We start from the raw sequence: 15,248 nt of genomic DNA on the forward strand, positions 1-15,248 counted from the left end.
CCTACACCTCACCTCCCCTATCCCTCCTGCCCACCCCCACTGCCCACCTCTCCCTCTATTCCCCACTCCCTACCGCCCCCACTCTCCCCTCCTCTCCCTCTATTCCCCATTCTCCCCCACTCTCCCTCCTCACCACCCCCGCTTTCCCCTCCCTCTCCCTTCCTACCCCCTCCTCTCCCTCAATCCCCCCACACTCCCTCCTCACCTCCCCAGGATCTTTCCCATCTCCTCCTCCCCCAATCCCTCCCGCGCCTTTTCCCTACTCTCAGCCACTCCCTCCATCCATAAAAATCTGCATCTGCAGTTCCGCCACAGGTCATTCATTGTTATCTGTGGTTTAGATCCCGCTGACTTGACGATTGGACGAGTTTGCATCGCGTGTGTGTGTGTGCAAGTTACTCAAACTCCTCGCAACCTGCTCGGCCAACCTGCAACCCGACTCTCCTTCCCTCCCTCTGCCCACTCCGGCTCAGCCGCCGCTCACCCGTCCCCATCCTGTCTGACCGCCCCCTGCTGCCACTTGGCCCCGCCCCCCCTGCTGCTGCCGCCCGGTCTGTCCCCTGCCTGCCTGCTCGCTGCCGCCGCCAGGCAGGACCGGGCCATCCCACGGGGGGGGGGTGGAGTCGGTGTTCGTCACGATGGGCACCATGAGTTTCGATGAGCTGGTGGAGAAGATCTCCGAGAAGGCCGTGAGGGTGAGTTACTGCAACGGCGGCAGCGGAGGAGACTCAGGGTGTGTGGGAGGAGGGGTGGTGGGTGGGGGAGCGAGGGGGGGGGGGGGGGGGGGGGGGGGGTTGTGGGGGGTGGGGGAGCTCGGAGAAAAGACGGGGTGTATCACGGTGGAGGGGGGCAGGAGGCCAGCGAGGAGGACCAGAGAGGAAGGGGCTGTAGCTGACGGTGCGCTGAGGACTCACAGTGGTCGTTGGACGTTCTCCTCTGCCGGGATCAGAGTCTCCGTTTTTCAACATCTTCAACTCCGCGTTGGGTTGGGTTGAGCCGGGCCACTTCTGGTCCCTCCGAAAATTGTGTCTGGTTGGAGACCAGGCCAACCACCCAGAGCCTCCCTCGGCTCCAGTAAAGACGAGATGGAAAATCCGCCGGCCATCCAGAGCGTCCCTCAGCTCCAGTAAAGACGCGATAGCGCAGGAAGGAGCGGACCGTCCCACGGAGTGAGAGGAGAAAAGACCAATCCACGCGGCGCTGATTGGCAGGAGAGGAGATCGATCTGAGCACGCGCAATATTTAAACCTCGCTAACATTTACATTAGACCCCCGATCGGAACGAAAGTTGGTGCAATCGCAGCAGAGGGGAACGATCAGTAAGCTGGTGAAAAATCGTAATGCTATCGTGTACCGTTTTTGCGCAAATAGAAAGGCCGCGCATTCCGGAAGATGACAAGATCAGAGCTTTAGTTATATTTATGGAAAGAACAATAATGAATAGCTTTAGTTATGTATAGATTGATATAGATAGATGGATGGATGGATGGATAGTAATTGTTCATCAACTCTAACGTTTATTGGATTCTACTGTGTACAGAATAACTGATACATTTGTCCAAAGACAAGCATGTAAGCTCAAACTAATTGAATGAAGCATTTGCACCTACATTCCTTTTCAAATTAGCTTACCCATCACATGACACACACTTTTAAGCATTTTTACCATTTGATTACAAACCAAACGATGACAATTTAATGCACAAATAAGTTTTCTTCACTTCCAGTTTTCCCCCCATTCTCCCTACTACGATTAGTCTGAAGAAGGGTTCTGATCTGAAATATCACCTATCCATTTTCTCCAGAGATGCTGCCTGTCCCGCTGAGTTACTCCAGCATTTTGTGTCTGGTATAAATTAGCATCTGCAGTTTTTTTTAATCATGTTATTACACTGTAGAATTATTGCATTGTGTAATCTAGGCTACGTGGTCAGCACCGAAATGGATTTTTTTCCATCGGAAAGTATGTAGAGCTACCTGTACTTTTCCAGACTGCTGTCTCTCTACCCCTCCCCCCCCTTGTTGCTCCCTTTCTTCCTCTCTCCCCCCCCTTGCCTCTCCCTCTTTTTCCCACCTCTGCTGCGCCACCTTCTTTCCGATCTTATTCTGTGGATTTGTTCTTCATTTAAGGATAATTTTTTGCGGGGTGACAGTAACCGGAAAGTCCAGCAACAGAGGAAACCCAGGAAGAAAACCAAGCCTCCAGCACTTACCAAAAAACACAAGAAGAAACGGCGAAGAGGCCCTAGGCGGCCTCAGAAACCCATTCCTCCAGCAGTACCCCAGGGCAATCTCACAATGCCTTCCAGTCTTGGCATATCAGTCATGGCTTCCCATGTCAGGTGAGGACTCGCTACTGATGGTGTGCAGGTTGTTTGTATTTTGTGTTCATTATTGTTTTTTCCATAAAAATAACATTGCATAAAGAATTGTGATTTCATTCTTATTGACAGTGTGGCAGACAGCTCTGGTTTCTCAGTGAAATGAGATATACCATTGCATCTTCAGTTTACTTCAGATGTTGGGTTTCCCTTCTCCACTGGTCCTGCTGTCTGCAGTAACTAATACGTTAACAAATGATGATTCTTGTGTTGGAGGAGATACTGCAGATGCTAATTTATACCAAAGATAGACACTAATGCTGGAGTAACGCAGTGGGGCAGGCAGCATCTCTGGAGAAAATGGATAGGTGATTTTTCAGAGCAGAACCCTGGTTGGAGGAGATACCATTGCAAAAGAGTTGTATCAGAATAGGAGTTGAGGCCAATTGAGGTACCTCTTGAGAAATGAACATGGGAACACCTTGTCTCTGTGTTCTGTGACACCACTAAGTTGGTGTTTTGCCTGCTGGGGAAGCTTGGGTGCTGTGACTAGTTTTAAATGTTGGTCAAGACCAAGTGGGGAGCATTCTTGCCTCTTCGCAGATTGTGGATTCATCTCTTGCTGCAGATACTTTGCCATGTTATCAAGAATAGACATCAGTATTTTAATGCCATACTGCCAGAACTGCTGTCATCTGAATGAGACCTAATGCCAGTGCTTTTTCTTGCACTTCCGCACTCCGAGCGGTTGTGAGAGATCCCACAGTGCAATTTGAAACAAGAGCGAGAGAGTTCTCTTCTGTGTACTGAGCAATATTTATCCTTCCCCAATATTGCTAAGGCAGATATAGCGAAGTTGTGTACAAAATGGCCAATGTGCTGTTTGGTCTACAGTAATGATTATATTCCAAATAATAAATATTGAATTAACTTGAAACCACTTTGAGATACCAGAACTGCAGAGGTATAGTAGGGTACAGTGCGTATAGAGTTAAAACTATTTCAGATGGAGAATAAGAAAGTGTTACTGTTCAGCACGACTTGGGATAGTGTACATTTTCTGGAGAAGGTATCCCTGTAGGGTAGCAGCATATTCAATTCCATTTGGACACTGGCCTGAATAATTATGCAAACTGTATAAAGGCACTTGACCTGAGCGTAATCTGACAATACCTGACGCTGATCAGCTCACTGGGTAACTTAGTAGCCAAAACCTGGTCGAAAAAATAGGTTTCAATGCCCATCAAGAAGGAAGAGTGGGGTGAAGGGCATGAAGCACCAGTCGCAAGTGTTATAGCCAGGCATCAACAAGACTTTTTGTGTGACCATAATGATAAACGGAGAACAGAAGCAATTGGATAATATGGTGAAGATAACTTTTTCAAACTCATTCTTCTTTTACTAATTGAATTTGAGTGTTTTAACATCATACTGTTTTTTTTCCCCAAACTGGTATATTTATACCAGAAGACATGGCTATATTGTATAGCTTTAAGAGGGCATAGCTTTAAGGTGAGAAGGGCAAAGAGATATGCAGGGCAAGATATTTACATAGAGTGTGATGAATGCCTGGAATGAGCTGTCAGGGGTGGTGTAGAGAAGATATAATAGTGGCAATTAACATGCGTATGGTAGGCACATGGATATGCAGTGAAATGGCACATGAATGTGCAGGCAGAGGAAATGTTTGATAGGGACATTTTAGGCTGAAGGACCTGTTCTGTGCCCATAATGTTCCATATGATGCCTGCCCCTGACCACTGTTTTGTTGAATTCCAGGGACTCTTCAACTCCAGAACTCAGTGCTGACGAAATCCCTGATGACATCACCAACGAGATCACGGATATGCCAAATGACCTGGAACTAAATCAGGAAGAGTTGGCAGAGGTTCTTCAGCGATTGCCTGATGATTTGCAGGACTTCGACCTCTTTGAAGGTGATATTACAATGAAAGTGTTTTTGTTTGAAATGATTCCAGGGAGTGTGTATGTTTTTAAAAATATTTTTCAGTGTTGACATCTCTGGTAGGGCCAGCACCTTTTGCCCATCCATAACTTTCCTTGAGAAGGAGGTGTTGAACCGTTTTATTGAACAACTGCAATCCCTCCAATGGAGGTACTTCCTCGGTGCTGATGTTCCTTATGTGGTAGTTATTTGGTAACGACTTCTCTTTTGAGAAGCAAGGAGAGGGAAGAATTACATTTCATGTTTTTCTTCACTCCTTACAATGCTATGTACGACAGTGATCGCAACTTCTACTGAAGTGTGGATGGCCGTTGGCTCACTAGAAGCTTATCCGCCCTTTGACAGGTCTTGTTTTTGGTCCTGCTGGGGGCCCACAGCCTCCTCCTCACCTGGCAAACCAGGTGGGAGAGACGGTTTAGTCGCCGACTATCCGTCCATAGAGGAGGTAGCACGGGATTACATGATACCCGTGGATTACAGAGCTCCCCCCTGACCTGACCTGAAATGATGGTACAATTTAGTTTCAAAGTCGGTTAAGAAAGAATCAGTCCTATTTGTTGTAGGCCTAGCTTCATATACTGTGAATGCCAGCTTGGGTAGGGATGGCAAATTTTCTCCCGTTAAGTGAATCAGGTGGGTGTTTGCAACAATCTAGTAGTTTCATTACCTTTTAATGTAAAATTGTAGGTTATTTAGTTAACTGAATTTTAAATTTCACAGCTGCTGTAGTGGTATTTGAACCGTCCTTTTGGGATTACCATTCTTGCTATCAATAGCCAATCTAACTACCAAGATACATGCCATTTTATGTCATCATCAAGATTAAGTTTTTTTTTTTTTTAGCTGAAATACCTGAATCATAACTGGGAAAAAATTCCAAGCAATTACACATCTAGGAAGATAAAGCCACCCCAGCCGTTGCAACTATCCTCTTTCAGAGTGTTGAAACACCTTTGAGTCTGGGAACTCTTGTCCCCATTGCAGATGAGTGGTAGTGATCATGCCTCGCTAAAGATTGTGAATTTATATCCCTTTTTAGCACATTTAAGCTGACATAGCAGGGCACTACTGATAGTGCGTTGCTTGTTGGACAAGTCATCTTTCAAATGAAATAATACCCAAGAAATAATAACCAAATAATAATCTTCTCGACAGCCATACAAGTTTTCTTGGTGTTGCGACTAATGCTAATTCCTCAAGCAATATTACTAAATCAGATTTTATTGCTGTCTATCTCATTGCTAATTGTGGGAGCTAGCTGTATGCAAATTGATGGCCATGTTTCAAACATTTCATCAGTAAGAGTATTGAGTATAGAAGCTGGGAGGTCATATTGCTGTTATGTAGGACGTTGGTGAAGCCACATTTAGAGTATTGTGTTCAGTTTTGGGCACCATGCTATTGGAAAGATGTTGACAAGCTGGAAAGGATGCTGAGAAGATTTACAAGGATGTTGCCAGGACTTGAGGGCTTGCTATAGCGAGAGGTTGAGCAGGCTAGGACTCTATTCCTTGGAGCTCAGGAAGATGAGGAGTGATCTTATAGATATACAAAATCATGAGAGGAATAGATTGAGTAAACACACAAGGTAGGAGAATCGACAACCAGAGAACATATGTTTAAGGTGAGGGGGGAATGATTTAATAGCAACCCGAGGGGTAACTTTCTTATACAAAGAGTGGTGGGTGTATGGAACAAGCTGCTGGAGGAGGTATTTGAAGCAGGTTCTATCGTAATGTTTAAGAAACATTTAGAGAGATACATGGATATGATATGTTTAGAGAGGTATAGGCCAAACGCAGGGACTAGTGCAGATTGGACATGTTAGTCGATGTGGGCAAGTTGGGCTGAAGGGCCTGTTTCCCACACTGTATGATTCTATGACTATTGTCATAGTGCCTGTTCCATCAAAGGTTCTCTTAATTGGCTGTGATGTTTTTGCAGCTCCTCTTGTGATAGAATGCAAGAGGCAGGAAGTGGATTCTTAAAATGGGGAAATCAGAAATTATAGCATGTAATGAAAAAGGCCGGAATTCAGTAACCATTAATTGTGAGCATTTATCTTGATGATATGTTGAGTGGAAAATTGTGAGGCAGAACTGAATGAACAAAGCTGGCACTTGCTTTTTAATTTGGGCGAACGTGAAGTCATCCGCTTTGGTTTAAGGAGGATATGTCAAACAGAGTACTTTCAAATTAGTGAAGAAATAGAGTTCAGATCAGCTTTGAGATATTTGTAAATCATTAAACTCAGCGATGCACAAAAATAATCAAAAAGGTTAGAAGAATGCTACTCCTATTGCATTTTCCCGAGTACAATCCGATCACCAGAACCTCTCTGGAATTCATACATCAGATTTGTTCCCATTTAAAACCAAATTCACGTCCACTTTAATGAAGAGATGATGCAATGAGCTATGGTTAACATTTTGTGAATGTTATGTTCGGTAACACTGCTTTCAGTGAATTATTATATCAATGGGCTCACAGTAAATAAACTGGTTCCCATAACTGTTTTCCATGCTAGAACTGAACTTGAAGATTAAGAATGTTCCCAGATGATTATTTGAGGCAATTTCACCACAGTTTTGAGCATTGCTGTAGTGGTTCTTCAAGGGTTTAGACAGTGCATTATTTTCTAAAGCAGAGTACGTGATTACATCATAAATAATTCCCATAACCAGACTGAAGACCTTAACCCTTTTGGTATAGTTATATAAAGTATGATGAGTGAGCAGATTGCTCAATACTCATTAATCTTTTCAATTTCCTGTTGCAGAATGTAACCATCAGAATTATATTCCATGTCTTTGCATCTCTGTATTTTGTGTATTTTGCACTTTTTCATGTACCTCAGCTCTTTTTCTTTCCATCTCAAATTTACTTCATATTTATCCCTTCTCATTTCTCTGTCAACTGTCAAGGTCTGCTTCTTATGTTGTCCCACCTGTCAAACTCTGCATTGGTTCCTAGATCTTCCTTGCTGCTTCCCATTATCGAAATGTCCCCAAAACTCTCCTATTAAACCATGGGTTGCTCGTGTAAAAATAAAATTTGTCAATCGTTGAATAATATGGATACAAGCATAGCATGTTTTATTTCATCTCAATGATACTTTCAAATTTGGCAGGGGAATCAGTATGTTCAAAGTTTGTTACAGGTAATTGTAAACCTCATTTCTTCTGCCCAGTAGGAACAGAGTAGGCAAGGGTTTAAGATGGCTGATGTCATGGATCACCGTGAGTTTCCCCCATCCCCGTGCTGAAGGGATATGCACGAAGAAACTACGTGTAGTCCTAATCTGAAAGATAAATGTTACACCTCAAACATGTCACTATTTTATCTAGCATGGTTTGAAAGCTGTTGCCCAATTGGTTTGTGGGCATGGGGCCCGTGAGTGAACATTTTAGTGGATCTAACTGATCCTGATCCCACTACTACTTTACAAATTCCTGCTTGCAAAAGACAACCTGAAATCGCTACTGCTAAATTTGACAGGCCAAGACCCCACAAGCTGGATTGATACTAGAAATGGAAAAACATTCAAATTAATATACAGGTGCACAACCTTTTATCCGAAGATCCAAATAACGAAAACCTCCGAATAGCGACATTTTTTCAGTCCTTGAATAAAGGTCCTTGAAAACGTTCACCGAGGGCGGCCCGCAGAGGTGACAGCGGAACCTCCGGTCGGTCCTCGAAGAAAGGGGAACTAAATCCCCATTCATAAAAGAGAAGGTGAGGGTATATTGCGCGGGAGGGTTAATAATTGACAATCTGCTGCTGCCTGCCCGCTGAGTTATAAAGTTCCCACGGTAGACTCACGATACACAGTGTATCGTGAGTCTTGCATGAGAACTTTTTAACTCAGCGGGCAGGCAGCAGCAAATTGTCGCTCCCTTAAGTTTCACCCCACCTACACCCCTCTGCTTCCCGGCCATGTGTGTGACCCCTTCCCTCCCCTCTCCAGCTCCCCGCCCATTGCACCGGCGCGGGGGCTTTGCACTGTCTTCACGTCGGAGCTCGTGCCAATCACTGGAGACGTCAGGACCAACGGGACACTGACCCCCAGGCCCACTGCAAGCACGGAGATCCCAGAGACCCACAGCCAGCAGCAGCCCAGCCCCGTTCCAATTCCAGAGGAACACGCTCTCCGCTGTCCCCGTAGGGACAGAAGCTGATGGCTCGGGCTGTGACGTCTCCGGCCACCCCCCTGTACAGGAGCTGAGACTGGGAACTGTGGGGTTGTTTGCAGTTGCAGAGGGAGGGGGCAAGGGCGGTAAAGTTCCCAGTCTCAGCTCCATTCCAGGGGGGTGACCGGAGACGTCAGGACCAACGGGACACCGACTGCAAGCACGGAGATCCCAGAGACTCACAGCCAGCAACAACTCTAGCCCAGCCCCGCTCCAACTCCAGAGGAACCCGGGTTGCGGATGAGGGGCCGCAGCTCGGGCTGTGGGCGAACTGCCACTTGTCGCCGTAGCGGCCCATCGGGGAGCGGATTCCTCTGGAGTTGGAGGGACAGGGAGACACAGCGGCTTTTGAGAATGGTGGGCAATCACTTCCAAAGTTCTGCCCACACAGTCAGTACACCTCTCCTACACTTGTCTCCTGCACTAAGATCATCTCGCAGAGAATGATCCCAGCCTAACCCTCCCTATTCTCTCCTATTCTGCAAGAAAAAACTACATTGAAGACTCAAACTCGCGATCGAGTAACTACCGGGATCGAGGCCCAAACTCGCGACCTTGCGGATACGAGTCGAGCACTCTACCACTGAGCCAGCCGTTAAAATCTACGCTAAAAATCTTCCATTCCGAAAGCCGAAAAATTCTGAATTACGAAAAGTGTCTGGTCCCAAGGCTTTCGGATAAAAGGTTGTGCACCTGTAGCATCTTTTATGAGACACGTTCCACTGTGCGCTACAGTGCCCTCCATAATGTTTGGGACAAAGACCCATCATTTATTTGCCTCTGTACTCCACAATTTGAGATTTGTAATAGAAAACATCACATGTGGTTTAAGTGCACATTGTCTGATTTTATTAAAGGGTATTTTTATACATTTTGGTTTCACCATGTAGAAATTACAGCTGTGATTATACATAGTCCCCCCCCATTTCAGGGCACCATAATGTTTGGGACACATGGCTTCACAGGTGTTTATAATTGCTCGGGTGTGTTTAATTGCCTCCTTCATGCAGGTATAAGAGAGCTCTCAGCACCTCGCCTTTCCTCCAGTCTTTCCATCACCTTTGGAAACTTGTATTGCTGTTTATCAACATGAGGACCAAAGTTGTGCCGATGAAAGTCAAAGAAGTCATTATAAGACTGAGAAACAAGAATAAAACTGTTGTAGACATCAGCCAAACCTTAGGCTTACCAAAATCAACTGTTTGGAACATCATTAGGAAGAAAGAGAGCTTACTAATCGCAAAGAGACTGGCAGGCCAAGGAAGACCTCCTCCGCTGATGACAGGAGAATTCTCTCAATAATAAAGAAAATCCCAATCACAGATCAGAAACACTCTTCAGGAGTCGGGTGTAGATTTGTCAATGACCACTGTCGGCAGAAGACTTCATGAACAGAAATACAAAGGCTACACTGCAAGATGCAAACCACTGGTTAGTCGCAAAAATAGGATGGCTAGGTTACAGTTTGCCAAGAAGTACTTAAAAGAGCAACCATAGTTCTGGAAAAAGGTCTTTTGGACAGATGAGACAAAGATTAACTTATATCAGAGTGATGGCAAGAGCAAAGTATGGAGGAGAGAAGGAATTACCCAAGATCTAAAGCATACCACCTCATCTGTGAAACACAGTAGTGGGTTGTTATGGCCTGGGCATGTATGACTGGCTGCTGAAAGTACTGGCTCACTTATGTTCATTGATGATACAACTGCTGATAGACATAATGAATTCTGAAGTGTATAGATACATCCTATCTGCTAAAGTTTAAACAAATGCCTCAAAACTCATTGGCCGGCGGTTCATTCTACACCAAGACAATGATCCCAAACATACTGCTAAAGCAATAAAGGAGTTTTTCAAAGCTAAAAAATGGTCAATTCTTGAGTGGCCAAGTCAATCACCAGATCTGAACCCAATTGAGCATGTCTTATATGCTGAAGAGAAAACTGAAGGGGACTAGCCCCCAAAAAAAGCATTAGCTAAAGATGGCTGCAGTACAGGCCTGGCAGAGCATCACCAGAGAAGACATCCAGCAACTGGTGACGTCCATGAATTGCAGACTTCAACCAGTCATTGCATGCAAAGACAATAGACAACAGGTGCAGGATTAGGCCATTCGGCCCTTTGAGCCAGCACCGCCATGCAATGTGATCATGGCTGATCATCCCCAATCCGTTCCCCGTTCCTGCCTTCTCCCCATATCCCCTGACTCCGCTATCTTTAAGAGCCCTATCTAGCTCTCTCTTGAAATTATCCAGAGAACCGGCCTCCACCGCCCTCTGAGGCAGAGAATTCCACAGACACAACTCTCTGTGTCCGTTATAAATGGCTTACCTCTTATTCGGGGGGGGGCACTATGTATAAACACTGTTGTAATTTCTACATGGTGAAACCAAAATGTATAAAAATGACCTCTATTAAAATCTGACAATGTGCACTGTAACCACATGTGATTTTTTTCTATTACAAATCTCAAATTGTGGAGTACAGAGGCAAATAAATAAATGATGGGTCTTTGTCCCAAACATTATGGAGGGCACTGTAAATACTATTCTGACATTCAACCTGTTCAAAATGTAGGTATTGCAGAAGACAGTTTGGACACGGTGAAATACCATTTTTAACAATGAAGCTTTAGACCCTTTTAATTGATAAAAGGCTCCCTGCCTCATGCCCCAGGAAACATCAGAACAAAATATGAGATGAGGTGAGGTTGATCATGAAGATGTTACATAATCTGATGGGCACATCCTTGTCACTGTGGTACTGGTGGATCTAGTCTGTCACCACAATACCACAGTACTCGTGGGTCAGATCTGTTACACCATAATCTGGGTACATTCCTGGTGAGGATAGGTCTGTCAGTGTATAACATGGATACAGTACTGGCAGGACAGCAGTTCACTGGGTTGGCTTGTAAGGTGCAGGCTTTCATTAGTTCAAGCATTACATATCAAATATGTAACCTATTCTGCAGAATTTCAGGTTGGATTTATGGAGAACACTATCACTGCTTTTGGTTGTTTGGTATGGTCTGTCAGCAGTGAGGTGACATTCTTTCTGCTTCTGCTGGCGTCCCACAGGTAAGAACGGTGAACTGCTGCCAACGACAGAAGAGGCGGAGGAGCTGGAGCGGGCGTTGGAGGCGGTGACTTCGTACGCCGCCTCGCTGGAGTGCCTCAGTTCCATCGGTGATCTAGCGCACACGGACGGAGACGGCGACCAGGAGCTGTCAGGCAGGGGAATGGGTGCGTTCGTCGCCGCTGCCGGCATCCCGGTTCTCAGCCGGGCCGTCAACAACGATCTGGGGGATCTCCTCAACGGCCGCATGTCCACCGAGAACTTCTCCAGCCTGGAGCTGGACGAGAACCTCCTGCCCGCCCCCTCGGCGCTGTCCAGCCCGGCCGGATCGCAGGGCGCCTATGCCTCGCCGCCGGCGGTGGGCCATGCCTCCTTGTCGGCCCTCGGCGAGCGCGCCTACCCGGCACATTTCCACGGCCTGCGGGCCGATGGCAGCCGCTTATCTCCCCGCGCCCATCTGCTGGGCAAGGCCGAGGAGCTGCTGGTGCCGCGGTCTCGCTGTGGGAGCGAACACTCTTGCACGTCCCCCTACAGCAGTGAGCAGGCGCCGTCGCCCTACAGCGACCATGTGGTCTCGCCGCCCCGCCCCCCGCCGCCAGCCTACCCCTCCGACGGTCTCTGTGTTCCCTTCTCGCCCGATGTCGCTGCCCTGCTGCCCGCTCACGTGTTACCAGCTCAGCTCGTCAACTCCAGGCCCCAGTGGGGCACCATCAGCCTGAGCGAGTCGGCCAGCTTCAGTGGCCTGATGGCGCCCGGGCCTGAGGGTCACCTGCTCTCCACCTCGCTCTCCACCTCGCTCTCCACTCCCCACTTGCCCTCCACCTTCTCCAGCACCAAGGCACCCGGCAATGCTGTCCTGCTCGCTGCACTCGGCGAGGCCGGCTTCAGCGGCAATGGCTGCGGCGCTAGTCTGGGCCCATCCTCCCCTCCAGACCTCTCCTCTTCCTCCAACCCCGCCAAGCCGCCTCTGCCACAGTTCAGTGCCGCCTTTGGGCCGCAGCTCGGCTCCCACAGCGGCATCCCCAAGGACGTTCAGCCCACCCACAGCTCGGTCGCACCTCCCAAGGGCTTCTCTGTCACCGCCGCCATCAGCACGAACAAGGTCTCGGCACCCTACAGCCCTTCGCAGTGAGTCACGGCGCAATGAAACACCACCCTGTTTTCTCCCTTGCAAGTGAGGGTCGAGATGTTTTCCCCATCTCTGATATATTCAGTGGCTTCTTGGAATTTTTCAAGGGTATCAGCTGGTCGTTTTTCTTAAAACAAACTCTTCCTGCATGTGGTAAGAGGGGTAAACCTGTAAGGGCCAAGGCTTTTGGGAGAACCTGACTTGTGACCAAACAGAGATGCCAGTGATTCCTACCTTTATTGATACAAAGGACACACATAATGGGTAATGCTCATCATTCTCGCATCCAACGTTCCTGACGTCAAAAAGGGGCACATACCTTTTGATTTTGGTAATGAACGACAGACCCAAATCTCTTTGCACACCTGTTTTCTAGGCATATTTCCCTGCTTTCTCCACCTCTAGCATTTATGAACACTGCCTCCTCTATCTCCCCTCCATTCCCAGTCCATCATTGGCATCTCTGTTGTGAGCAGCATTTTAACAAATTGGCAGCCAGACCAAACTCCTGCCAACATTTTTTTAACCAGATATCTCTGACCTGGATATTTTGCCAAGCAGCCACTATGAGTTTAGGTGACTTCCTTTCCACCTTGCTAGGACTTTGTGTGCTTTTTGAACAGGGGAATGGGTGACATTTTCCCCCCTTTTCAGGGCTAAAAGAGCTAATACATTCAATTTGAGTATATTTTTTATGTAAATACATTAGTACATTTTATGACATTGCTTATTCTATAAAACCATTAATGGCACACTGTTAAACTCGAGGTAGATGTTTGGCTCATTGAGGCTTTTTATATAATAAAATTGACTCGGATACACACTAAGTTGTAGATCAGGTGCCCACGGTCTCTGCACAGACATGCCCCACATTGCTGTGAGATTCTTAAGCTAGGTGCAGTGCTGACATCATTTACTTGCTAAAATGTAATCCTAAAACTCAGCCTAAAGTCTTCTGTGAATGGACTACTAACAAGCAAATCATTTCAATCTGCAAGGATACCTGGGTGTTTTATAAATGCCATATTTGCAGAGATATCTCCTAAGCTCAAAGCCACGAATAAGATTTATTTTGCCATCCAGCTGAACATTGCACCCTTCTCCAACAACCCCCTTCACCTCTGTTGTTCTATCTATAATCTCCAGTCCCTATGCCTGCCCCTTCTTGCAAGGGTGTTCAAAACTTAAAGCATCAGTTCTTTTGGCTCCAATTTATATATTTCCATGAGAGGCCAGTTGGAGTTACTCTTCCTAAAATCATAGGTGCTGCACCTGAGAGACCTAATACTCGCAATAAAACTTGTTCACTGAAGCTTTTGTTGCATTTTAGTTAGCTTGGATGGGAGAGAAAATAAAATAGCCTGTGTATCTTGGTGTAGGACAGCAGAGGTTGAGGATTTTCTAGGAACAGTGGGAAATTGGGTAGGGTAATGTTACTTCCATTTTTGGGAACCCTTAAAAGCTGGGCTTTTGAGGTGTCGTCATATCGTTAACAGCATCACAGCGTATGGAATCCCAATTTGCTCTCAAACCAGTACTTTTGATGCTCTCAAAGGTTAGTTCATGTGTGGTCTGGAGGTGCTGATCCCTGGCTTCTAGAGTTTGGTTGTTTATTCCACTGCCTCAAGACCTGTATGCAGCTGACACAAAATAACGGTGGCTAAAGTGTACCACCCACTGTTTTCTGCAATGCATCCAGTGTCTTATAATGCCAAATATTTTAGATTTATTTGAGAGAACTTTTATGTTAAAAGCTCAGCATGTGTATAAAATCTATCCAATGAGCTATAAGCTTGTTTTACTTGTGGAGTTTTCAGATGATATGCTACAATGGGGTTACCCCAGTTTTAACATTTTAATCACACGTACACACTCATAACCTATATTGTACATAATATACATCGTATGGAGCTCCTCCATACAACACTTATGGCATTGCCCAGTTCCCACAGCCTGGTCCTCTTATACATTTCCTGCACTCTTAGAACTTCCCATTAAAAATTGAAAGGTTAGGGAAGAGATTCAATGAAACGTTGCTTGTGAATGCTTTGTGCATTTGATTTGAAATAAGGGGCCATTCCCAGTACATCTTGAAAAGGTGTGGAGGATTCCAAGTTAGTGTTATTTGTTTCTTTGAATAAAGGTGAACTTGCTACACATTGTGGAACAGATCCATGCCAGATATGTTTTGTGGAAGGACAATAACAATTTTCTGCACACACAACCCCTTTTTGAATAAAAAAACAAATCGTGCATTCCCAATATTCTATTTTAATTTAAACATCCACATTTTGTTAAACCTGATGCCTCTCATGCATTCTAATTTTACATTGGTTGTTTACTTAATTGATTGGCATAATAAAGTGCTTCATTGTGTGTGGGTTTAAATGGAGTGTGATCTAGTTTAATAATGCTTTCTGTCAGATTAGTTTGGAAGAGAGCAGGTTTTGTCAACCATTTGCTTAATGCGGGAGTTGTTCCATTCAAGTGTCCCAGTTTCTGAGGAGTTTCTTCTGTCTGTCTCAAGTGAAAGCTTGTGAAAGAGAGAGAGAGAGAGAGTG

The 15,248-nt window shown here is 45.9% G+C and overlaps 1 protein-coding gene across 2 annotated transcripts in view; it reads left to right on the forward strand.

Annotated features, from left to right (window-relative positions):
• The window catches only part of ino80db (INO80 complex subunit Db), a 104,099-nt gene extending 89,104 nt beyond the window's left edge, over positions 1 to 14,995 (forward strand). For both annotated transcript variants that reach the window (XM_055638333.1, XM_055638332.1), the window contains exons 9-11: positions 2,131 to 2,342; positions 4,101 to 4,258; positions 11,561 to 14,995. In XM_055638333.1, coding sequence (XP_055494308.1) covers positions 2,131 to 2,342; positions 4,101 to 4,258; positions 11,561 to 12,690 — 1,500 coding nt within the window. In that variant the 3' untranslated portion in view covers positions 12,691 to 14,995. The remainder of the gene's footprint in view (positions 1 to 2,130; positions 2,343 to 4,100; positions 4,259 to 11,560) is intronic.
• The last annotated feature ends 253 nt before the right edge of the window (positions 14,996 to 15,248 follow it).

This window comes from Leucoraja erinacea, chromosome 7 (assembly GCF_028641065.1).
Source record: "Leucoraja erinacea ecotype New England chromosome 7, Leri_hhj_1, whole genome shotgun sequence".
NCBI lineage: Eukaryota > Metazoa > Chordata > Chondrichthyes > Rajiformes > Rajidae > Leucoraja > Leucoraja erinaceus.